The 25,489-nt window shown below is 38.0% G+C and overlaps 1 protein-coding gene across 3 annotated transcripts in view; it reads right to left on the bottom strand.

The window, feature by feature from the left end:
* Positions 1–25,489, bottom strand: part of ARHGAP21 (Rho GTPase activating protein 21) — a 113,224-nt gene that overhangs the window by 49,253 nt on the left and 38,482 nt on the right. For all 3 annotated transcript variants that reach the window (XM_059841799.1, XM_059841789.1, XM_059841806.1), the window contains 3 exons: positions 17,201–17,383; positions 11,304–11,328; positions 274–366 (listed from right to left, as the gene is read on the bottom strand). In XM_059841799.1, the coding sequence (XP_059697782.1) occupies positions 274–366; positions 11,304–11,328; positions 17,201–17,383 (301 nt within the window). The remainder of the gene's footprint in view (positions 1–273; positions 367–11,303; positions 11,329–17,200; positions 17,384–25,489) is intronic.

The raw sequence follows: 25,489 nt of genomic DNA, 5'->3' as shown, positions 1-25,489 counted from the left end.
GTTACCAATTTTTCCCAAACCAAAGAAATAGGAGTTTATAGGTATTATTTTCCTTTTTTTCCTCTTCTTCACGTATTGTATTACTCTCTTTAAGACAGCATATCAAAAAGACTAAGACTTTGATGCCTTAATAAGCAAAACAAGGTTCCAAGTGAAAAATACTGGAGGACAACTTAAAGGAAAGAACAAGTTTAAATTCAAGATAGAACTATGTAGTAGCAAACTTAAATCATATGTTTACATCATGTACATAAACATGCTATTGAACAGTACCTGTGCACAGCCCAGCTTCAAAAGCAGGTCCACCCTCTTTAACTTGTTTAACAAATATGGTATCCATTGGCTCCAGTCTATTTCTTTGTTTTCCTGAGAAAGAAAGAGTATCTCTTAATAGCATTTCATTATACTGCATTACAGTGTTTTAATTTTAAAATACTTTGGGATGCAATCCTGCTGTGTTCACAGAGACATACAGAGAAACAGTAATGTAAGGAAACTGAAAAATAAAATTTTAAAATCTTCCCTTAGATGGAAAAAACACTGATTTACAGTTCTCATGGACCACAAAAGTGATTTTCCAACAGTGTTTTTCAGAAACTCCAAGATGAAGTCAAAAGTTTTCTTGAAGATTTACCAAGGTTCAAAAAGAAATTTATAATTCAAATTATATGCCCAGCATATGTCTGCACATGCTATATATCTGTATATACACAATTTGAAGTTAATCTCCAGTAGTTAAAAACCACATACAGTTGTATTTGCTTGCTTTCTCAATACACATTTAAGTTCTATACTTCCAGAAACACAGGCAGCTTTTGGTTTTACATGCCTGTCATCAAAGCTAAGTAATTCTTTGCTAAGTAGCCACAGCTTCTGAAAATCAAGATAGGAGGGTGGGAATGTGTACAGTAAAAAAAACCAAACTCCACAGTTATACAGCAGGCTGCAATACAGTGTAGCTGTCCTACATTTGCACACAGCTGGAGCAAGCTATTTTACAGCATGCACACAGCTTCACCGATGGAATTATTATGCCACTGAAGTTAAAAAACCAAAACCAGACCCCCAAAAGACCCAAATATTCACATAGAAAACTACCCAGAAATAATGAAAAATAAATAAATAAATATATGCTTCCATTATGGCCCTGCATGGTCCAGTGCTCACAGAAGCATGGGCAGAACCTGAAAGGCTACAGCCAGATACACACAGTCTTACAGTGCCAGAGCTGGCTTTGACAGCCTTGGCCACTCCCAACTCCTGGCTCCAGTTTCTATCCCTATTGCACACTCCCAGCTAAGGAAGTGCCACCTTTGGAGGCTACGTGAGGAGCCAGCCCAGGGAACGGACACGGCACAAAAATAAGCTGGGTCTGTGCTCCAGTTTAGCAGGAAACCCTGGCTTAGTAGAGAGAGAGGAGCTTAAACTGCAGGAAAGGAAGGAACAGCATGAGAGAAAAAAGGCATTGACTAAAACTGGCACTGCTGATAAAAGAAACTCCTTAAAACTGGCATTATTAGGTTCTAACCATTTCTGAAATGACTGGCCTTTGACTCAGGCACATATGGCCCTACTTTTGGAAGAAGTATTTTCCCCACAGCTTTAAATATTTCACCTAAAATGTTTAATAAATCACAGTAGTATTTACTGAATATAAAAAAGATGCCCCCTTAACCTCTTTTTTTTTTTAGTTCAGTTTCCATGTGGGCAAAGTTCATTTTAAAAACTTTAATAAACTGCAAAAAACCAGACCACCCTGTGACTCTGATTCAATTTTTCAGATCCTGGTTTTAGCCTAATGCCTTTATTGTACAGATCCTCAGTGTGCTGCCATTTTACCATAAAGCAGTTCAACAAAATGGCTCGCTCATATGACTCTAAATGGCCTTCTCAAAATAGTTCCAGATTGGGAGCAAATAATCAAAAAGTTTATTTGATAGAATCAGATAAATACTATATATAAAGCAACTGAATTACAAATCAAGAAACTCCAGCTGGCAGCTCAGTCCCCATATACTTAAAATTTGATTAGCAGAATACAGCTACAAGACATACAAAATGCTCTTTGTGAGCCAAAGTTAATATCTGTCATTTTTAATCTGCAGATTTAAATAGACACTGAACATGTGATGGGTCTTGTCCTTTAAAAAGCCAGAAACATTTCAGCAAGTTTAGAGAAGCTCCAAGATTAATCTACCCAGATGCCATGAACAAAAGGTTGCTTCAACCGCTTACAAGAATTACATTAAAATATGACCTTTTCTAGGACCACCAAACATCCTTCCCAGTGTTGCCACTTATCTTTTACTAAAGACACATACATTTCCTAAAGTGGTCAGAAAAATAAAAGTAATACAGCTTCCATGGCACATTTAATTCATCACACTTCAGCTTCCTTTATAAAACACTTTCAAAAAAATGTTAGTGACCTACTGCTAGTTTGCTTAACACTCAAGGGCTGCTTTATGCCTTGTCCGTACCTGAACATGCAAATCAAGAGGTCAGGCAGATAAAGCTACTCCCATTCACTATGCAACACAGAACTCCTTTAATACACTTCCCACTTCTGAGTAAGAAGGGAAACTTGCCACAATTATGGAGACAAGAAACTGCAGCCTTCCCTGACATCTGACTTCTGACCTGCCTGTCAGCTACACCAGGCACATTATGGGCATTCACTTCACATTTCTACAGCTATTTTATCAATCAATTCAGAAAGCTAATTGCACATTAAACTTGGCTCTTTGTCCTACTTGCAGAAGGAGGCTATATTAAACAGTCATTCTTACTTCCTAAAAAAGATGAATCACTACACAAAAAATCAATTTAAGGGGAAAAAATTAGGATAAAAGGTTCAAAATGTTGATTGCATTTGCACATTCATTTCACAATTCAGCACTATCCAAATACAAGTAGAAACAAGAAGAAATTTTAGAATTCTCAAGCTCTGGTAGATAAATATGTGTTCTCCACTTCTCCTTGATCTTTCTCCACATTTGGATACAAACCAAATCTTTTTTAATCTGTAACATAGAAATGAACTTCCTTGAATACATAACCTCAATGTACATTTATACTTGGAGTTTGAAACTCAAGCAAAGCTAAGCAGTATATTTTGACAGTAGAAGCTAACAGTACTTTTTCACCAGCTGAGGGGAATACATCTTGAAAATGTGTACTCAATCATCATAGAAATAAATCTCAAGTAAAATGGATTATCTAATAACTCACCTCATGTCTCAAAATTTAACAGTCACTACACTCTGATTTAATTATGCCTAAGTCTCCCTGTGGTCCTGTCTGCACCCAATTATCATGCAAAAGCAAGATGCTGCCTAGAAATGAGAGCCTAATCTGCCCATCCTCCAAACACCACAATCTAGAACAGAATATCACAGCCAAGGTTTTTACATTAAATTCTCCAGCTCTGGACTACATACTGTCAGGATTCATGATTTTTGTTTCTAATACTGAAAAGACCAATTTTTTGGAGCATGCCAGCAATTCCTGACAAGGTGATACAACAAAGAACAGTAAAAGTACCCCAGACCTCTAGTTTGTAAGACATATAAGCCTTATTTGTGCTTTTTCAGTGCTCATTACTGCATATGAATTTGCCTCCGTCCTCCTTCTCCATATTTTTGTAAACAAAACAACATACTTTTTAATTGAGCATTACATTGCAGGCTACCTGTAAATACAACAATTTCTCCCAAATCTTCAATGACAAATGAAAAATAAGACATCACGCAAATACAAAGAACAAAGTGTGAGCTGCCAGTAATACATTCACATATGCAAGGAAACAGCACAGATGAAAAGCACAGTTTCTGTGAAAGAACTTCATTTGCACTTCATTCCCCCTTAAATGTAGATATAAAGAGATACGTAGTCTTACATTAGGGCAATAAAAAGAAAAAAAGAAACTAAAGTTGGTAAGTACACAACTCAGCTGATCAGAAACTGAAAAGCCCATCAGGTTGTCCTTTCCTGTATCACTTTTGTAAGCAAATGAAAATTTCCAGCATGAGTAAATGGCCATCAGTCAGTATAGATTCAAAGGCAAGTTTTTGTCTAGGCAATAGTATAGTTTTGCCAACAGTACAACTAAAATACTGCTTGCAGCGCAATGACTCCCTTCAATGATGCTATCCAAATGAAAAAATAACTTTAGAGTAAGCAAACTAGTGTCTGAACTTTTAATCAGAGATTCAGCATCATCAGAAATAAGGAAAGAAAAATAAATCCCCAAGTACCAAGAAGGCTCAAGACAAACATTTATTGGCTTAAACAAGGATAGTAAGGAATCAGGTGAGTCTTAATAATAAGGTCCTTAGTCTAGACAACCAAAGTTAAGAAAAAGTAGCCTGAAGAAGCATTAACATGTGTAAATCAAATGCAAGACAAATATAGAAAACCCATTTATTGAAACAAGGTTTTTCTGAGCCAATATGCTTTTTCATAATTCTATGCAAATCTTCTAATAAATCAGAGACTACATGCCACCTACAATAACCACAGCAATCACAGTAAAATCTAGAAACTAAAATTAGCACCTTGTTTTAACATTTATTCAAATGACTGCAAAATAAAGACTTTATTCATAGCACATATCATGGAATCATTCATGATCTAACCTTTATACTGCCTGGATCTGACAGGAGAAAACAAGTCTCCCATTGCAAAGTAACAAGGAAGCTTTCCTGACAAATGTTTAAGAGGCCACAAGTGGCAGAGGGGAATATGTTGCACTAGTAACCATCACATTTACAAAATAACAGAATTCAAACATGCTCTCCCCGATAAAAGGAAATATTAAAAAAAAAAATTCCTACTTTTAAACAGAACAGTAGAATTAAGACTAGGTAACATTTAAAACTGACTTACATCTGGGGGGTGATATTACACAAAGCTTCTCCTAACTCTCCCAAATTTGACACAGAAATTAATTTTATCTAGGTGCTAATTCTAGTTTCATCCCCTAAAAATCTAGTTTGAAATACAGCTGGTACAAAAAACATAACTAGCATTGTACCAAATGCAGTAACCATGACTTGGTTTTTAAATTACTCCCTGCAGACCAGACAGTACTACTGTACTGCTCTATGATTCACCTGGAAAACAAAATGACATGGCATAAGTTATGCTATCTAATCTACCAACACACTACAACATAGCAACAAGCACTTCATTTCTCTGAAGTCATTAACCTTTTGATATAAAGCACAGATTAAAACATCTGAGTCATAAATACTATGAAAAGTATAACCTTGACATTGTGAATGGGAAAGGAAAAAAGAAAAAACAAATCTCATGCTAAAGTGCTACTGCTGACAGAGCCCTTCCTTTTGACCTGCAGAACACAAGCCAGCAAGTGTTGAAACACAGTATAGTACATATTTTCTTACAAAGTCTCTCCAACTAGCCACTACTTAAAACCTGCCATTGCTCCTCTTCCTCAAGGGGAGAAAAAAAACCTCTTCTGCTCAGGACAGCTGAACAGTGCTCAGAAATCCTAATAACACAGGGATTCAATAAAGTCTACAGATGTTTGTAAAACAGCTTCTTGTAGAACATTTTTACTCCCAGCCCTATGCTCAGCAGATAGCAAAAGAAGAACTTTCACTTTTACATTTATGAAATCAGCCTCATGAAACACCTCAGATTAATCAATTAAGACAGGCTCTTATGCACATCTTTCTCTGACTGAAGCAGGAGGAACATTCCTCTTGAGCATGAAGATCTACAAGTATGCTTTTGGGTATCCAAGGCATCTGAGCTCCACTGGTTCAACAATGCTGAGTGACACTGATTCCTGGGATGCCTTTCAGGCAAAGGGAGGGGAACAGATACAGCATGGCAAATGCTTCAAATTGATTATTCAAACAAAAGCCTGTTAATAATTTCCCAAACTACTCAAAAAAGGTTACTGAAACTACAGCAGAACTTACATTTATTAACTAAGGTTATATTTAATTAAATATAAATCACAAACCTGTCAGGATTACATCTAACTGAGGGAGGCCAACTACAGATCATTCAGCATATTATAATCTGCATTCTAAAGTGAATTTCATACATAGTAAGCATTTCTCCACTAGCAATCCACTCTGGAAAAAGAGCCCAGAGGTCTCAAGCCCAGTCCCAACAGAGCTTATTTCACCCACTGTCAAGCTCAAAGCAACTCAACTGAAAAACACCAGCTGAAATACAGTGCCAGGGATGAGTCTCTGAAAGAATGTGATAAGTAAATTAGTGCTGTTGAGTCATTTAGCAGAAAAACACTTGGCATTCAACTCTCTAACACAGGAAAATTACATTCTTATTTCTCAAAGCACCTCTGGCATTTTGATTAGGCAACTCCAAAATGCAATTTCTTCTTTTGCTTACTTTTCTGTAAACCATTTGACTAATACAACCTCAACCCTATCTACGTGCCAAGGTAGGGGGAGAAGATGAGAAAATAATTTGGCAATGTTATGGAAAATATGTAACACAGGTTCAGCTTACTTACAAACTCTCCAAAACTGTGTTCTCATTGCATTATTTGCCATTACTATGACTTCATTCAATTCTCTCAAATGAAACCTTTTTAAGTTTAAAATTTAATCTATGATTAGTCTAGAGGATTTACTATAGTCATTAGATAAGCATAGAGCAATACAATTTTTATCTCAAGTGGTCAATCTATGGACTCTCCCTTAAATCCTTGGGAATTACACTTCATGTTTTTATTCAAAATCAAAGATGATTTGAACTCAACAGAAACCACTGAAGAACATTATACATGTGACAAGCTGGAAAAGGAATCCATTAGATATTCTAGATGTACTATAAGGGAACAAGGAATCATCAGACTCTGGTCTCAGTGGAAAACTGTGAGCCCTCTTTTAGCATTCTCAACAGTTAGGTGTTAAAAAATTAACTTGGATCAAAAATCCACAAAAAAGGGCAATTTACTGTCGCACTATCCTTAAGCACTACTCTTCAACACCTCTTGTCTTTTACTCCTATTTCTACTATCATATGCCTTGGACCCTAACACCCCAGCCATCTATGACCTCTCCACATACTTGCTTTCACGTTCATCCTCTTGTTCTTACCTACCTTGTTCCCATCATCACAGGCACAATATGTTTGTTTCATAACAGACTGAGCCGATACATCACAACGTTAAAAAACATGGGATTAAATTAAATCCTGGGAGAACACAAACTACATTACAGAAATCAACAGTCTGTTAATAGAAATGAAATATTAAAACCTCCAGGCCTTATGTAAGCAGCAGTAATGCAGGGAAAAAAAACCTTTTCCTGTGTTTTTTCCACCCTTCTTTCAAAGGCTCTACCCTGCCAAAGCAGACTTGCACAGAGCTGAAGAAGGACAGGTAATAAATTGCAACTATTCAGCATAGACAATTGAAGGGTAGAAACTTTTATACACATTTAGGCACATGCCTGGTGATAAAATTTAATGTTCTAGACTTCTCAGTGAAAACATGTCTAAGGTCTCATAAACAAGCATACACTGGGTCTCTACAGAAAAATACACTGAATAATATACCTAAGGTTGACTTTTACTTTTATGGGAAAAGGAGCTCCTAGTTGCTACAGGTACTTCTACATCTTCGTTCTATTGAAAGATAAAATCTCTTTCAGTGTATTACTTTATGCTTATTACTGTTCACTTTGATCACAATCACCAAGCCAAAACTTTTTAAAGGAAAACGTGTTTAGGACAATTTACAAGAAACTACTTTCATACGTACAAAACCTGTGTTTTGGCATTTACAGTTTAAGTAATGTTTGAAGGAAAACAAGATATAGAATAATATTAAATGCACAATCAAATCAAATGGCATGAACTTTTCCTCCAGCTCCACTCATTAGGTCTTGACATACCTAATTCGGTGCAAGTTTTTAATAAGAATGTTAGGTTTTTAATAGGTATAGGTATTTTTCAGTCTGGCTCCAAATATTCCTAATATGCTCTCCTGGAAGACTTCTACCTGTGAGATACCACTTAAATAAATGAGTATTGAAAGAGGGCAACTCCAGAAAATAGGAAGAATGGCAAACTGACAGCAAGACACTCTCAAAACACACAAAATAAATACTCCAAGTTATTTCTGGGAGTGACAACTCCAAGAAATACATAATACAGGCTGGTCAGTATAACAGAGATTCTCTGAAAAGCAGAAGCTGACAAAAGTTTCCAACCAGTGACCAATGAATCCATTGTGGAAAATCTGTATCTTCTGATAAAATGCACCTGGTTAGAGAAGCCTTTCAGCTACTTGGCTTAAGATCAACAACCTGGAGCAGTGAAAGCAGGAAAATAACTGATAACCTTAAAATAATAACTACAAAATATTCAGGGTAAATCTGTTGTGATACCCTTCCAGGAGATAACAGGATGCTAAAGTCTCCCTCAAGAAGCAGCATGTGCATATTTGAAGCCTCTATGGCTTGTCTGAAGAAAGCCTTGGCTACTTCTTCCACGGGAGGGCAGCAGCAGACACCCACCAAAACACTGCCCACAAATCCTGGCCACAGGCTCTAAGCCTCATCCATCCCAAGCCAGAGCTCCACGCATCCCTGCTGTCCTCACAACTGGACCACAAAGGCAACTCAACCCCTATGGTCTCCCAACCTGTTCTTCCCCAAGTGTCTCTACTCATTCACTGCAGCACCCTGGCCCTCTCCTGTGGGATATCCCACCACCCTCTGTGTGGGTGTGCAGGGGCTTCAGCGAGCTCCTGGAAAAGGCACAAGTGCTCCATGCTGTTGTCCTGTAGGCTCTCTCTTGTTCATGAGCACAGCTGAGGTGGTCCCTTTCTGTCCCTGCTGTTGGACTATGAGCATCATCACAGCATCCTAACTCCTTTGCCTGACAACCCAATCTTGCTTTTAGGTCATCATCTCCCTCTGGTGCCATTCCTAGTTAAGAGCTCTCCTGGACCAATTGGCATTACCTTTCATTATAAACGCTTAGAAACTTTACTGCTTACCAAAAGGAAGATTAATGCAAGCCAGGAGCTTGATCTAACTATATACTAGAATTCTATACCAGAACCTAAAATATATAAAAATATTTCTTTCACTGTTTGAATACATCAAATAGGGTACATGCTTTTATCTTCTGCCCTCTAGACTTAATTAGGCGCTTTGATCCTTTGGAAAAATATTCAAGTGGTCTCAATGAAAGGCAATAGCAATAGAGATGCTTTAATCCACACGCCTAACCAAATATATAAATGCTGAATTTGATACGGAACCCTCATTTTTAACAGGTAAGCTTAATCTATGACAAGGGCATAGCATAAAGGGCAGGTAATTATAAATTTTCACTGAAAACTGACACAAAAAAAGGCACTTCGGTACTGGCACACACTGCTACACAAAAACAAAATGCTTGGATGCCCTTTGCTTAGTTTTTCAGAGAGGAAAGATCAAGCGAATTAAGTGAATTATCACGTACAAACTTGAAAAGAAAAGTGTTTCTCAATAGGGTGCTTTCAGTTAATTTCGGCAGGGCTTCACAGTTCTCCCACTCTGACTGCAATGCGGGGACCCGCCACCAGGTGGCTCCAGCGTCCGGCCCCGGACGCGCCGTTCCCACGGGAGCGGCTCGGTGCCGAGCTCCGGCTGCGCAGCGCTCCAGCAATCCCGGGATAACCCTGCACGGAACTCCTGCCCCACCTGCTGCTGCTGAACAAACAGCACTGCTGCGAACATGTGAAATAAGACATGCGTTTGTCCTCACTTTCACCGCACAGGCTGCGTACTCCACTTATTTGGGAACAGGCAACCTGCAGCAATGTACATAAAGAGTTTCACCCACCCTATATCCCCCGAAGATCAAGTCAAATGCTGGAGGAAAGCATCTAACACACTTCATCCCATTTTGCTGTTTTCAAAAGTTTAATACACAAAACTGGCAGGTTAATTTTTACTGACATCTACAAGCTCTGCCTCACAGTCGTTTCTTCTCTTTCCAGGGGGACAAGTCCAACCTTGTCTCCTTCATGAGAATGCTGTTAACTTTCAGGGCATTTGTGCCCTCTGATCTGTATTTCAAGGCATACAACATACCATGATGCTATAAATAAGCAATAGTTGAACTATGATTCATGGGTTTAGAATCTACATAAAATTTCCAGAAAGTAATCTTCTTTCCACCTTGACAGGTCTCATGGTGAACCAAACATTTATTCACTGCTGTTTCTCTACTGAAAAATACCTCTCAAATAACATTTTAGATAAACAGACCTATATTACATCTTTAGCTGCCTGAGCTCTCCCTGTAAAAACAAGAACACCACAGAACTTTTTTCTCTAGACCACATGTGGTGTCTTCCATACTGGTTTGGCACAAGTCAACTCCCTTCCCTTCCTAAAGGAACCTGCCTTTTCATAAGTCAAAACAGATAAAGGATGCTTCAAGTTTAGGGCGTGATAAGAAGGAGGAAGAGATTAACTTTTCACTGTTTAACACACAGGTGATGACAGCTGAGTAAAACTAGGAGGCTGCAATGGATGAATCCATCTGCTTCCAAGAGAAAAGAAAGAAAGTTCAAATAAATTTGTATTTCCCAGAATGCTTCTAATATATCACAGCTACACAAAGTAAATGGAAATGGGAATTCGCACATATTCTTTGTCTTCCAACTAAAGGAGGTACTTAAAGGCACACTGAAAGAAGGTCCCACGCTTTGCTACAAATGAGAAGCCACCACCAGAAGCAGCACTCAGCCCATGCTGTCCCCCAGCCAGCTGCACTGCTGTGGCAGGCAGGCAGGCAGAGCACCAAGGGAACCCTGCAGAGGCACTCCCAATGCACATAATCCCACTGCCCCTGTACCTCACCATCAGGACAGACTGGGGAAACAGAAAGTGGGAATGGGTTCCCAACCTGGAAACCATCTTTCTCAAATCAACATATTTTTTACTCTTTAACGGAAAAGTAAGACATCAGCAAAAAGGAAGCATGGATGAGAAAATAGCTAAATGTCAAAGAGAAACTTCAATTAACTGGGATGGAGATTTAGCATAAATTTATAAAAAATACATTTATGGAATGAATTAAGAAAGAAAGCAGACAAAGGCAACGTGAGAGGGAGAAAGCCAGGAAAATGGAGGGGAGCTGGCTGGCATAACCTAGAATTAAGTGACTGATCAATGAGCTTGATGCTTACACTGAAGTGATTTTAAATTTCAAGCTCTTAGGTAGCAATTCAAGTCTATTACACAGCTGAAGCATTCAATATACTGGATCTATAAGACAGTAAAAATAAGACATACCTTGTCTATTCCCATTCTCTTCATCCTAAAGAGGAAGAAAGAGTGCATATTAAAAATTCAATAAATGGAAAAAAAATGCATAGGCAGCTCTAAGATACAAAGACTTGAAGTGAACTGGTAAAGGTTAAGTCTGTATTTTGGTACCTCCTACTTTCTCCACAACTCTTTAACTTAGAGAACTAAGGCTCTTATTCTGAGAATGTAGAGTAATAGCTATTTTAAAGACAACTAATCACAATCTATGAAACATTCCCACTGAAACAACATGAACAGGATTATATGAAAACAAATGTACTAAACCCCATGAAATACTACCATGAAGGCTCATACTGCACTCAGTGTTGTTGTAAGCATGTTTCACCCTGAAAGCCAGGCAGTAAAGGTTACACTTTAATCACCTCACCATTTAAAGCTACATGTGCAAGAGATACAAAATATTTTGTAAGCAGTGTCTGAATAAGCTTCCTGAAAATTGAAGCAAGTTTGTTTTGCCTTCAGCACTACTACTACTAGGAGAGCAAAACATGTACCCCAAACACTACTTAGTAACAACCTTGAAGAGTCTCCTCCTGCTCACTGATCCCAAAAATCACACATCTGGAAAGTAATGGGGGAAAATGGCATGCTTAAACTATATACATATATTTATATATATAACTTATGTTACTTTCTTGTCAACATTTTGGTATGAAGATCACGGTTAACCTTGCCTAAGAAGTTATACCACTTAAGCAGCAAAATTATCTAACTAGGAAAATACCTGCTTGCTTTCTAAACTTCACAGAGTAATAAAACTTAATCAAATACGATTTCTGAGACTAATAGGTAGTATTCGAAAAATATTTCTAACTACTCAGCTAATTAGAACAGCTTTGTCCTGAAGGAAAAAAGGAGCAAGCAAATGACCACAGAAATAATTTTCACCTGGATATTTCCTCCTACTTTTAGATGGACTAACTCAAAATTTCTAGTGATTTTGCTTTAAATACAAAATAACTATGTTTTTCAAATTATATAAGCTCAAGCAACTACACACTGACCTGAGCAATCCATTCAAGAGAGAAAGACTTGAAGAAAGAGAGGAAATAAGATGCAGATATGAACACTGCATAATGGTGAGGAAAAGACAAGTCTGTCCTAGCAGCAAGAAATTTCTTACAAGGCATACAAAGTTCTGCTGGAGCTTTGAAAGATATTTGAAAGATAACTTTAAGGCACAAAGAAATAAAGAATAAAAGAACTCTCCCAAATCCAAAACACGAAATTAATAAAAATCTAGCATACAGTCTACTTTTAAAAAGCCATGATAATTGTTATTGCTGCCCAAACAGGGTATCTCTAAGTTGGACAGTCCTGTCTGCTCTATACTTTGGTAAAAATGGCACACTAGAAGGTACCATGACTGCTTATTCTTGGAGCTCTGTCTAACAGTCAGTTGGTTTTGAACTACAATCAGCAGCCCAGAATTAGACACGGGCAACTTCTGCACATTCTGAGTTGTGGCCCTATCTGTCAAGTGAAAAGACATCTTAAGGACTTGAAATATTAAAACTCTTAATCTGAAAAATCTGAGTTACATGTATGGGAAGCTACTTGGTTTGATGCTATATAACAAATATTTTTTTAAGAGAAAATTTAGCCAATGTAGAAATACCATAATTTATGAAATACTGCAGTGGGTTTTGTCAGTTTTGTCACTGGTCATGCAAAGTTCTGTCACCAAAGACAGCTGCAAAACATTATTTTTTCATGGTATCAAGCCAATGAGATCAGGCTTCGAAAAATGGAGTGAATGCTTTATAACACAAGTGTTTTGAAACCAGCTTTCCCTCCCACATTCACCCCTTACACACAGCAAAATGTCAGTATATGCTGAATCCATACCTGACAAGAAGAATTTATCACTTACTTGCTTCTCAGGCAAATGAACTTAGGAGAACAAACATCACATGCAGAAACTGTGTGTTTCTAACAAATCCTAATGAACACCTAATGTTAAAGGCATTATACAACACTCGCTTTTTGCAATGCTAGCTTAAGAAATCTTCTACATATTCCATATTCACTTTCTTAAGGGAAAGGAGGCAAGCACAATACATAAATGGGTCATTCCTGAATGTGTAGCTATTCCCAGTTTGGTGTGTGTCCCCACAGAAGCACATGTACTTCTGCCAAAATGAAATGTGCCAAATCACACCCTCAATTTCCAAGGTCATTTTTCACACAGGGCTGTCCCTCCCAAGAGACTGACCAGACAACAGTTTTTACCATAACCTATCACAGTGTTTGTAAGTTAGTTAATTAAGGTGAGAAAGAGACCCTTGATTTGTACTTAAATAGTTGTTTTATGCAGGAACCATGAAAAGACAGTAGAACTTAGCAAAATACCCTGAATTTGACCTAGACCTGCCCTACTACATACATATGGAATGCTAAATGAATTAGACATTAAAATATTTTATTTTTATATATAATAAAAATATAGATAATCAAAATGCAACATACTAGCATTCCATTTTAAAATATGCAGAGACAATTCCCCGCATTGATCATAACCAATCATTTTCACATGGGGAAAGGGTGTCACTAATAAAAGAATCACCTGAAGTCCTATAAGGAGTTTATGTATCAAGACAAGAGTGTTTTAGGACTCAGAGCAGTCAGCCACATCTTGGAGGCAGATCTGCCTAGATGTCCTTCCTTGCAGCAAATTCTTCAGACAATAAACAAAAAGGCTTTACAATTGAACAAAGGTTTTATTAGACTAACAGCTAGAACACTGAACTTCTCAAAATTTAAAAGCTCATCACCTCAAACACATCTAACCAGAGAACAGATGATACATTTTATGAAGTAATGCCCACTCTTCTCCACTCAAATACATCCTCTGGCATGCAGTTCTTTGCTTCCCAGAAAATTCACTTCAGTGGCTTTCCAAGCAGCAGCATCCTCCAGCATATAGAAACCTTATCTTCCAATTCCCATGGAATATACAGCTGTGGTGTGATCTTTACCACACCCTGCAGGCTAAGAATATTATACTCTATGTTCTTGAGATGCTACTATTCCCCCTTGTGAAGAATCTTGTCCTCCTCTTCCCACAGGATTCCAACTGACTCATTAATAGCTTTTTCAAACATGCAAAACACAAGCAACAGGAGCAGAACTTTGAATGGAGACATTTTCATCAGTATTTCTGAATGGGAACCTACAGGAGGTATTAAAAAAATCAAAAACATATACATCCACAAGAATGTGGAAAGATTGTTCAAAAGCATAGATAGATATTTTAGATATTTTTCTTTCTTTTCACTACCTCTACTAGTTTATGCTAATTTGCGTAAAATTTAAGAGATTGTAGGGCAAGCTTACCTTGGGGGATGGGGGGGAAGGGGCAGGGAGGAATTAACAAACAATAAAATTAAAGAAGCTAGAATGCTTTTTACCCACAGGTAAACAATAGAGACTTCTGCACTGATCTAGAGGGAAAGGACCAGCACTTGTGATAACAAAGGGGCTGTGGCTCTGGGAAACAGGTCAAGGGTTGAATGACTCCAGCTGTTATGTAAAGGGCATGTTCAACATCCAGCTGTAATCTCTGTCTTATATCAGTAGTGGCTGCATCCTCAGGTGTGAAGGAGGGACAAGGCTACTTACAAGATTAAAAATAGTCAGAAAACCAAATCATAGTCATTGTTATTATACTCCCTTTCAGGAATGCAAAATGAAACATCTGTGACTTCTGAGGCACTTACAATTTTGATCAATGAGGAAAGAGAGAGGACTGACACTTGAGCTTACAATCAATGTCAGAGACTGTAATTAGCTGGTAACCTTATCTGATCAAAGATCCTGCTGAACAGCTGAGAAATCAGATTTGCCTCATATTAGATCAGGCTGACAATAGGTGAACTTCATTCTTTTGTACCGTAACTCAAGTACATAAATTTCTACAAAAGCCACCTTATGAATACTCATCAGTAGTAACACCTGTACTTTTTTTCTGCTTCACCTCATGGACATTAAAAGGAAGAGAAGAGCATATAACCATTCAGGTTAATGAATATAACTGTTCAGGTCAATATAACAGCTCAGGACAAGAGCTCTGTCCAAAAGAACCTTACCGTCTTTATATGTAACTGAATCCATGAATAAAGGTGTTACAGTATCCAATCCTCTCATTATTTCCTTTTCAAAACCAGACAGAAATAAGAATGAATGAACCAGATTCTAACATGTCACAGAAGAAACAGAATAAAAAATTAAGGCATGAAGATCTCTCTTGCAGAAAAAGAGGGAGTTAGGAGCTTCAAGACAAGGTGCTGGGCTCACTACGAACTGCTTGGGTCTCTCAAACCATCAGACATGAACTGGAGAGGAAGGACTGATATTTCATTTTTATAATGGCCTTCCCTTATGCCTGTCTCCTTTTGCATGTGAAAAACATATTGACTCCCTCAGAGACATTTAGTGATGGCTTTTTTCCAGAACATATCCAGTCACTTCTTAGTTAAGGAAGCTAATCCTGCTTATGCTGTTTATTTTCACCCTCAGCACAAATAGGGGCTCTTGTTCAGAGATGCTAACAAGTACATGTAATTTCTTCTGCTCAAGGCTAAGGCTTCCCCACCCTCCTTCCTCTGTTTCACACTGAATTCAACCAGAGACTGCTATTACCTGTGCTCAATGACAGCAATGTTGGGATCACCTGATACTGCTAACAGTTTCACTTCCATGTAACTTCAGTCACTCCTTGTCAAGGAAAAAAATTTGGGCACTCAAGTGAAGTCTGAATAACTGAGGTAAACTGGAATAATGTGCCAACTTTCTTCTGCAAAGCTTTTTCTACTTCAAAAGAAATCTTACAGCCACCAAGGGCAGGCAAAGACAGACAACTTTACCGGAAGACACTTGCAGAGACACGTGAGTCAATTCACTTCATGCTCTTTCCAGAAAGTGTCACCACCCATTCCCCAGCTTGGTAAAAATTTATTCTTCTGCCTAACTGGAAAAGCAAAAGCAAAACTGAGGGGTAGCATGGCTCATGAAAGCTATTACACTTGATGCCTTTAAAATTAGCAAATGTTATTTGAACTCACTAAGAAATAGCCTCTCTCAATTTTCAAATTCCTCTCATTATTAAATGGACTTTTTCTCAACACCCCATATCACAGCAACTTTCAAAAGCTTCAGTCATAAAAAAGTACATGTACATGCTTTGAGCAAGGAAGACCAATTAGCTACTTAACATTCAGATATTCTTGTTTTAAATATAAAAAAAACGTAAAATACTTTAAGAAAGTTGTCTTTTAATGGAGACCAGTATATATCTTGTTTGTATTCATCTCAACTGCAGATCCTCTTTTCAGCAGAAAGAATGTAACACTGAAACACAGTCTGTCTTTCTAACATACAACTGAGTTTAGGATAATCAGCTAGAAACCAAGACAAAGATTCTTCTTCATCTCTTAATGCAGTGGTGTGACAAACTTCTACTGGGGAGAGGAATGACAACAGCAACAAAACCCAAACATCCTACCCTTCACACCTACACTTCAGAACAGGTACAGACTAAGTAATGACACTGGCTTTGGGCAAAAAGAATCTACAGAGAAATACTTACCTGTTCAGCAATGACCACTGTTCCTATCCATGATACCTATTTTCTAATTATCCATAACAATTATTTTTGACTGACAAACTCAGTCAATTCCATTTTATTGGAACAGACCAGCAAACAGCTATTAAACAATGTCATGACCCCACCCACCTTAAAAGGGGATCTTTCATCTGTGTAAGACAGATCTATAAACACATTTACTTTCAAGTAAGTGGGATTTATGACCCTAAAAGGTACAAGGCTTTATATAAAGGGCTTCACTAACAATTCCACTTACTTTAAAAGAAAACTGAACTGCAGATTCCGGAGGGTAAACTATGAAGTGTCTTAAGGTGAAGCCAAAACCCTGAGATGTCCTCCTTAGCACGACAGTTTTAGGACCAGGCCAAGAGAAAGTTTCTTCCTCCTCCGATGGTGATATAGCTTCACTCTGCTCTTTGCCATCTTTATTTTTTGATGCCTAAAAGAGAAAAAGATAGAGAGGAGTTTTAATTTGGATCATTGAAAAATAGAAAGAAAACAAAAGTAAGAACTCCCAGACATGCCTGTACACTTGAAAATCGAGTTTCTCCCCCCATAACCAAAATAACTTGATGATCACTAGTACTTTTAAATGTGTATGCTAAAGCAGCACCCTTTACACCATTGCACCTCTGGTCATACTGCATATAGAATAACACTTAAATTTTAAATGAGGTTAAAAACTAAAAACATCAGCATTCAAAAATGAAAGACTTGAAGGAACCATAAGAAATGCACACAGCTTGCATGTTTTATTTGCCTTCTATTTAGAGATAAACATGTGACTTCCGGGACCCCATTTCTGGTTGTATGTATCTCACATACTCAAGTACAAAACAAAGTTCTCCTTCCCACGCAATTCAGGGATGATTTTCTTAACTACTACCTCCTCACTTAATGCAAGTAAAACAGAACATGCAATTGGTTAGACTTCTCCAGCAAGACATTTTTCTCTAGTCATATCTATTACTTCACCTTTGCTTTTTCCATCCTTAGCTATTGTCTCTGAACATTTCAGTATGCAAATTCTAAACACAAAAGTTAAAAAAGTCTCCTTTCCTTTTACAGTCCTACTGCAATCCTTCCTCTCTTACAGAAATAAGCAATCTTGGGTGGGTTTTTTTTCTTATGGGTAATTTTATATACCTATGACTCAAGCAACACAATAAAATATCTACTTTCTCAGCCTTATATAATATCTTCCATCTCAACTTTCTAAGTGAGTGCCACACCAGCACTCAAAGGCAGGAGACACAAAGAAAGCATGCAAAATTCTATGACCCTCCTCTAAAGATTCTAGTTCAACGATGCGTGAAACAAATTTAGATACCAGAGCCTATAGCCTATTCAAAGGGTATTCAAACAGAAATAATAGTCTTCTTGTCCTCCAGTAGCTCCGCTGCTGTGGCTCAGCAACTGGCTGATCAGTGCCAGAATTTACTGCTCGGTTTCTCCCTGTCCTACTCCAAAATATTCTCTTTTGCTTCAGTCTTAGAGCTGGAATCTCAAACTGCAGTGCTAGTTGGCAAAGTGGACTCAGCCAGCTACAACCAACATCTACAGAGAACACAGAGCATTTCCACTCTAACCACAAGGAGACCAACACATTACTACAAGGAAAACACTGCAGCTCCTTAGTGAGAGTTAATCCACCAGAACAACATTTTGCATTCAGGTGTGTAAAACACAACGCATTTGTCCACAAATGCTACAGTCTGTCCTCAGAAACCCACATCTTGCTTTTGTCCAGCAGGGAGAACCAGCAAATACTAGCAGCAAGTGCTCCAAAGACCAGCCTCCCTACCTCCAACAACTCTGTTTTCAGCTAGAAAAAAACATACAAATGGACACTACAGCCAAGCCAAGAAATGGAGCTGCTTCAGGAATAACAAAATATGGAGAAACCAGAGCAGCCTGACAGCCTCCTCTTCCAAACAGCCTGGAAGAATTAATGGCAGATTCTGGAAAGAACAGTTATAAATATCAAGGACTCCATCTCAGCCTAGTCTGTCCCCATCTATCATCTTCATTCATGTTTTAAAGCACTAGTGTGAAACCAAGAAGACTCTGCAATTAGATGACTAATGAACAAAAAATTAGTGAGCACTGCAGAACTGCCAAGATGAGAGGCTTGAGTTTGAAGTTCAAACAATGCAAAGATTAGTAAAATTTACATAATCCTTTAGCCTAAGGATGGAGTTTGTTATTGAGGTGTTCCTAGCCACTCTGTTCAGCTTCTGAACACAAGAGCATTTTATCAGATCTGCACATATAAATGTCGTTTTTCAGGCTTTCAATCTCAGGACACATGCAGAAACTGGAGCCAGTAAGAACATCTTGATCCTAGTAAACTGGCAAAAGAAATAGCTCCTAGTAAGAAAAATATCACTGGCCTCTAAAAAATGACAGTGATTTCCTCCATCAAGTGACTCACAGCAACCCATCTATTTAATATTCCCTTGCAACCTTTTGTTTCTTCTCTCAGATTTTTATACACAACACATGATGCAAAGTTTCAAATGATCCAACAACCACAGATACTGAAAAATATCCATAAGCAAATACCCATAGTTAGAAATAGGTAAACAGCAAGCTTTAATGTAGCACTGAAAAAATCTAAGTCTTCAATAGACTTCCATCTTTATTCTAACAAAAACCTCCTTAATTATTCAAAAGGTAGTTTTAGTATGTATAACAACTGAAGACTATAATTTACATAAAGAAGTACTGCAACCTCAGTTCAAAACAGACCCATACAGAGAACTTCACTAGCTTTTAGAAACAGGAGTTTCAGCATTTCAGTGTAGCAAGAGAACCTCTAATCTCCTTGTAATTTAATTTAAATGTTTAGCATTCACAAGTTACTGAAACAGAAGTTACTCATAAACCTACAGTCAAATAATTATTTCTTTAAAGAGCACACTAAAAGGGAAAGGTGAACTTCATGCCAGCCTTGGACCCCCTGCAAGGCCAACAGGGTAACAGGAAAAGCCAGCAGTATCAGTAATAAATGTGAGACATATTCAGTAATAGCAACTTTCAGCCACCACTTCGATCAAGCAAGAATCTGATTTACAAAGAGAATCAACATCTGTTCAGTAACCCTCTGACACTTTCAACCACAGCACACACACCAGAATATCCCTTGCCAGAAAAAGCTTTAAAAAGGAACAAGAGAAGTTCTCAAATGCATAAACAAAACAAGGATGCAAGACATCAAGCAAGAAACAGATGATGTTTAGCACAAACAAGTACACACTACTGAAGGCAAAGTCCCTACAGTTCTCCTTGCAAATCAAATATCAAGTTACAAATACATAAGTATCTCATATCCATAAGAGAATCTGTCTTTTGGGTAGAGTCATTTGCATTATAAGAAATGAGAAATGAATGCTTCATTTTCATGGAAGATCAAACAAACCAAAGATCACTGTGCCATAGTCCTTACTGAAGACCTGTATGTTTATTTCTCTATAAATTCAGTCCCCAAAATCTAAGTCAGAATGCATACAATCGAGTTCAAGGACTGAAGAATCCCAGGCTACTAAAAATGATTCAACCATCATTTCCCTGGGGAATTTTTTGTACAAGGTTTCTGCACAAAGTATCTCAAAGCATCATTTCCTGTTCTATGCAATTGCAAGGACATACAACAGATGCTTAAATGCACTGTAAAATGTAAACCTTGTTTTTAATATTGTATTTAACCCTTCTTTCTGAGCAATGAAAGCATCCATGAAAAATCAGATGGCACTATAAAAAACTACATGAATCACTGGCAGCTTAACATGCAGTAACAGAATTATGTGAAATCAGTAAGTAGCACTACGTTTGTAAATAATATTATTTCAAATTAAAAGTAAGTCTCAAAGCAATAGTTTCCCATTATATAAGTCTAAAATAACAACGAAAAAAGCAAACACATCCAGCCTGCATGCTCTCTAAAACCCCTCTAATTTTTAATCTTCTGGTGAATTTACAGACCTCAATGTACAGTACTGTACAAGCTAAAAATCCTTGCATGACAGTTGTAGGCAACTGCAAGCGAAGCTATAAATAGTCATCTAGTCTAAACAGATAAACAGGTATGGTCTAAGTTCTGAACACTGTCTTCATAGGTGAAAAATTGTGAACACAAGAAATAACTGATACATTGTACCATCTATTCTGGTAAAATCATTCGAGCCCTTTTAAAGTTTGTACAAGCAATCAATTTCTATCTTTATTTTGTGTTCAGTACCCAAATTCAAAAATATTTCTAAAGAAATGGAGCATGGGACTGGCATCCAGATTTGCTACCTTTTTAGACTGTTTTGGTTTATGTGTTTTTTACCAGACAGAAGGCTTCACAAATCAATTACGTAAATAAAAGTCTCATTGTAGATGTAAGGGTTTCCCACACTACATTTTTCAGAACCTACATCTATATTTAAAAAGCAAACTAAAACAAACAAAAAAATCCCCAACTCTCAAACCAACCAACCAACCTCCCCCACCACCAGACCATCCAGGGGACTTATCTATCAGTACCTCAGTCACAACATGGAGACAGCCTGTGCTAAGCAGCACCTGCTTCAGCTGCACCTAGCAAATGTGCAACTTTTAGCTTGTCTACCGAGAAAAGTGATACCTGATAGAGCCGTTCAGCTAGACTGACATGTGCTGAATAGAAAATGAGCTGATGTTGCCCGATTTACTGATTCAACAGCCATCATATGTATGATGTTTAGGGCTTTGCAGTAACTACTGACATAAGCCAGAGGAAAAATATAGTTATTAATCCCTTAAATCTTCCTGAGACACAGAAAGGATATTCCAAATGCTCTAATATAGCTGGACTGACTTGAAAACAGGGATATTTCTTGAATAGGGTCATCTGCTTTCCCCATTTTTGTAGTCAGTCACTATCACTTAGCTAACTGCCCTGGTAAATATCTGCTATTGCAGAGAAAAAGGCTTTTCTAGGACAGTCTTGCCTTATTTAATGTGACAACAAAATAGATTCTTTAAAAAGCTAACAAAGAAGAAATAAAAAGGTCTTTTTCTGGCTAAGCCTACAGAATATATAGAAAAAAATTTACCTACAAGGCAGCCATATAAAAGATTATACAACCTTTTCTGAGATACATTATCTACATCTTATTTGCAGCATAGGAAGGCACATAGAGCATACAAAGACCGTATTTTATCTTAGTAGCACCTGAGAAGCAGGATCACTCCCCCAGGTGTAAATTGAGTCTTTCTTTCAGTCCTCAAGCTAATAAACCAAAATTTCAAGTGAAATAGGTCACATTTATAAAGTCCAATACTATGATCAAGTACTGAAACAGTCTAAAGATGTAGTGAGGTAACTTGTAATGTATCTTTAAATCAAACTGGAATGTACAAACAACATCTTACACAGAAGTTATTCCCAGCTGAAGAAAAGTAATTACTGACACAAAGTTGACATTAAGTAAATCCATCTTCCTGGTATTCAGAACACACCCTTCTTCTCAAAACAAATAAATCAGGTCCATCATTTTTAGCCTCAGAAAATACATTTATTTCTTACTGAAAAAAAATCACTGCAAAGAGACCAGCAGGAAAACCAGAACACAGAAAATCCCAAACCCAAATAATTTTAGGCTTCTGTGTCCAATACCCACTTGCCTAAACTTCTGACTGACTCTTATGTTTACCAAAATTTGTAATCTTGCCCTGAATAGGTAGGATGTTGACAGAGACAGAAATTCAGGCAGGAAATAAAACCTGTCAGCATATATACTGATAGTGTCCTCCCCTCAAAGAAGTGTTTCATCGTTTTATGTCCTTGTTGTATAATCAACAGTGTTCTCCAAAACCACAAGATGGTAGAAATCAGTCTGCCAAATTGGTGAGATATGAGGAAATCTGTAAAAATCCTCAATGTAAGATTGTGGATGGTAACTGGCACTATAAAAAAGGTCATCTAGAATCCACAGAAAGCAAGAGGCCAAAAAAAAAAAAAAAAAACAAATCAAAAAACATGAGAAAAATACCAACTGAATATTTAACAGCTGTACATGCTAGACTTGTTAAAAAACTCTCAGCTGAATTCCAAAGATGAATGCAGCAGTGCATGCATAATACCAAAGCTGTCCCTTCTTTATTAACATCAAAATTAGCGTACACAGTTAATTAACAATTATCCCAAATGTTTCAGTATTTTTTAGTGTCAAACTGGAGCATTCATTTTTGCATGCTACTCCAGCGTCACCCGTCACACTAAGCAAGCAACAAGGTTAAAAAAAATGAATAATGTTAAATGCTAAATCTATAAATGTATAGATTTAAGCTGATGTCAGATAATAAAGAATAAGTAACTGTTACTACCTACGTGCTCTACCTACTTCAATCCAAAAGTACGTCCTTTTTCTTGCCTACCTTTTAGAAATACAAACATTACTTGGGCATGGCTGAATGTAATCAACACCTATCAAAGTGAAATTTGCCAAGCAGAAATAAATCACTGTAATTTAAAATAAGTTTCCCTCAATCCAATAATGAGCTGAACTCTCAACATAAAACTAAAATGCAATACAGATTCACAACACAATATACTCAACCTAACAGTTTCAGCCATATATTTATGTGACTGCTGACATTTACTATGTGCTGATACAGAGAAGTGAAATTAGTTCACTCCACTGAGAAAGCCTTTATTTACAGAGTGACGCTGTTAAAGAGTGTTACCCAAATAGAAAAATCAGGCAGTTTGAGACACAGATGTACTGAAGCACAGAAGAGTTTCCTACCCCAGAACATCTCTAAATGGGCCACATTTCCCTGTGGCCCATTCCTCTTTGTAGAATGGGCCACAGGGAAATGGATCCCACACAACAGATCTCTTACTGGTAGCGAGACCCTTGGAGCATGAGACAGAAGGTATCCTGGCCACTTCAGTGCTATATAGTTAAGAAAGCTGCAGGAAGGATTTGGTTGCTCAGTGCTTGTAACTGCTGAGCCTGTTTTCAGTAGTTACCAAGAGGAGGCTGCCTCACCATGAAGCACCTGAAACTGGAGATGCAGATGTAAACAAACCCTCAAAGCTCTAAAAGATCAAACAGCTACAGAACCACACTCACCACAAGATGAGATATGGAGATAAAACACAGCCTGAGTCCACATACATAAAACCATCAGTAGATAGGATTAACAGAGACAGAAAAAGCTGGTCTAGTCAGGGCCCTCACTCTGGGGTCACTGCTGTCTGGTTTTGGAACTGGGGACACAGCTCTTCTCCCACGCTACAGTTCTTTGTGAAGTGCAGGAGGGGGAGAAGGGAAACAAAAAATAAGTTTCCAGAGGAAGACTTCAACTCCCAAACTCAGGGAAAGCACCAGAATCACTGGGGCTCCTATCCATCCCTTACCAGGCAAGGGTAATCCATGCATGAAGAGCAGGATATTTGCTGACACCCCAACACTAACATTTCTCTTGTATTGCAGCTGAGTGGCAGGCACTAACTGGAAAGGGCAATAGAGGCAAACAAACTATGAGTTCAACTACCACTAGGAACAAGATGCATATCTTTTATGACTACAAGTAGAGACTTTCACTACAATTAATGGTTCAATATCAAACAACAGGAAAACAGATTATTAGTGATCACAATAAGACTAAGGGGAAGACAGGCAATGCCATTCCTCCTGTTTGCTGCTCACCTGGGTTGGTGAGGTGGGACTCAAGCAGCCACCAGCAACAGCAAGGTGGTCTCCATGAGCTGCTCTCCCTCTCTTAGCCCCCTCATGGATCTTGCAGAGACCCCCAGTGAGACAACTCAGAACAAGGGAAAGCAATAAAGATGTGAGTATCCCCTGATGGAGTGACCACAGTCTAGGCAAGTCCCTCACAGGAGCTCACCTCTTATCACTTTAACACACCATTATGGCACTAAGCCTGGGTTCTTTTTGGTGGACTAACCAAACTGAATTCAGGCATGTGTTAGGACATCATCCTGGGAGCAAACCTACCTGTCTTTCAGGACTGGGAATCTCACCCAGATGCAATAGAAGCTGGTATAGCTCAGTAACAAATGCAGTAGCTGCTTGTCTGCAGCAGAGGTTAGCGAGGACACCAAACCCTGATGTGCATCTCAGGACTGAATAAATGAATTCAATAAAATACATAAATCATATCCTTAAACTAAGACCAGGTAAGGAGAAAGGCAACTAGGATGGCAAAACATAACTACTCTCAGTGCATGAAGTAAGTGGGAAATCTGCGACCTTTCAAAAGCCAAGCATCTGTGCCAGCATGGCAGATGGCTGGGAGGCACAGGGAAGGAAACATAAAATTCTGTCAAGCACCATGGAGACAACAGAGCTGGCTTGGGCTTGGAAGCAGGACAGAGGGATACATGTTTCTGTGTACTTTCTGTCTACTTCTGTAGTACCAGCATTGTAGTAAACACAGTCATTCAAAGGAGAAACAGCATTTTCAAGATAAAGGATTTCAGTTCTCATAAAGGTCAAGGCGTACACAGAAAACAAACAGTAAAAACCTCCATGTGTGCATGTTATTA

Source organism: Haemorhous mexicanus, chromosome 1 (assembly GCF_027477595.1).
Source record: "Haemorhous mexicanus isolate bHaeMex1 chromosome 1, bHaeMex1.pri, whole genome shotgun sequence".
NCBI lineage: Eukaryota > Metazoa > Chordata > Aves > Passeriformes > Fringillidae > Haemorhous > Haemorhous mexicanus.
This window is presented reverse-complemented; position numbering and strand designations above follow the sequence as displayed.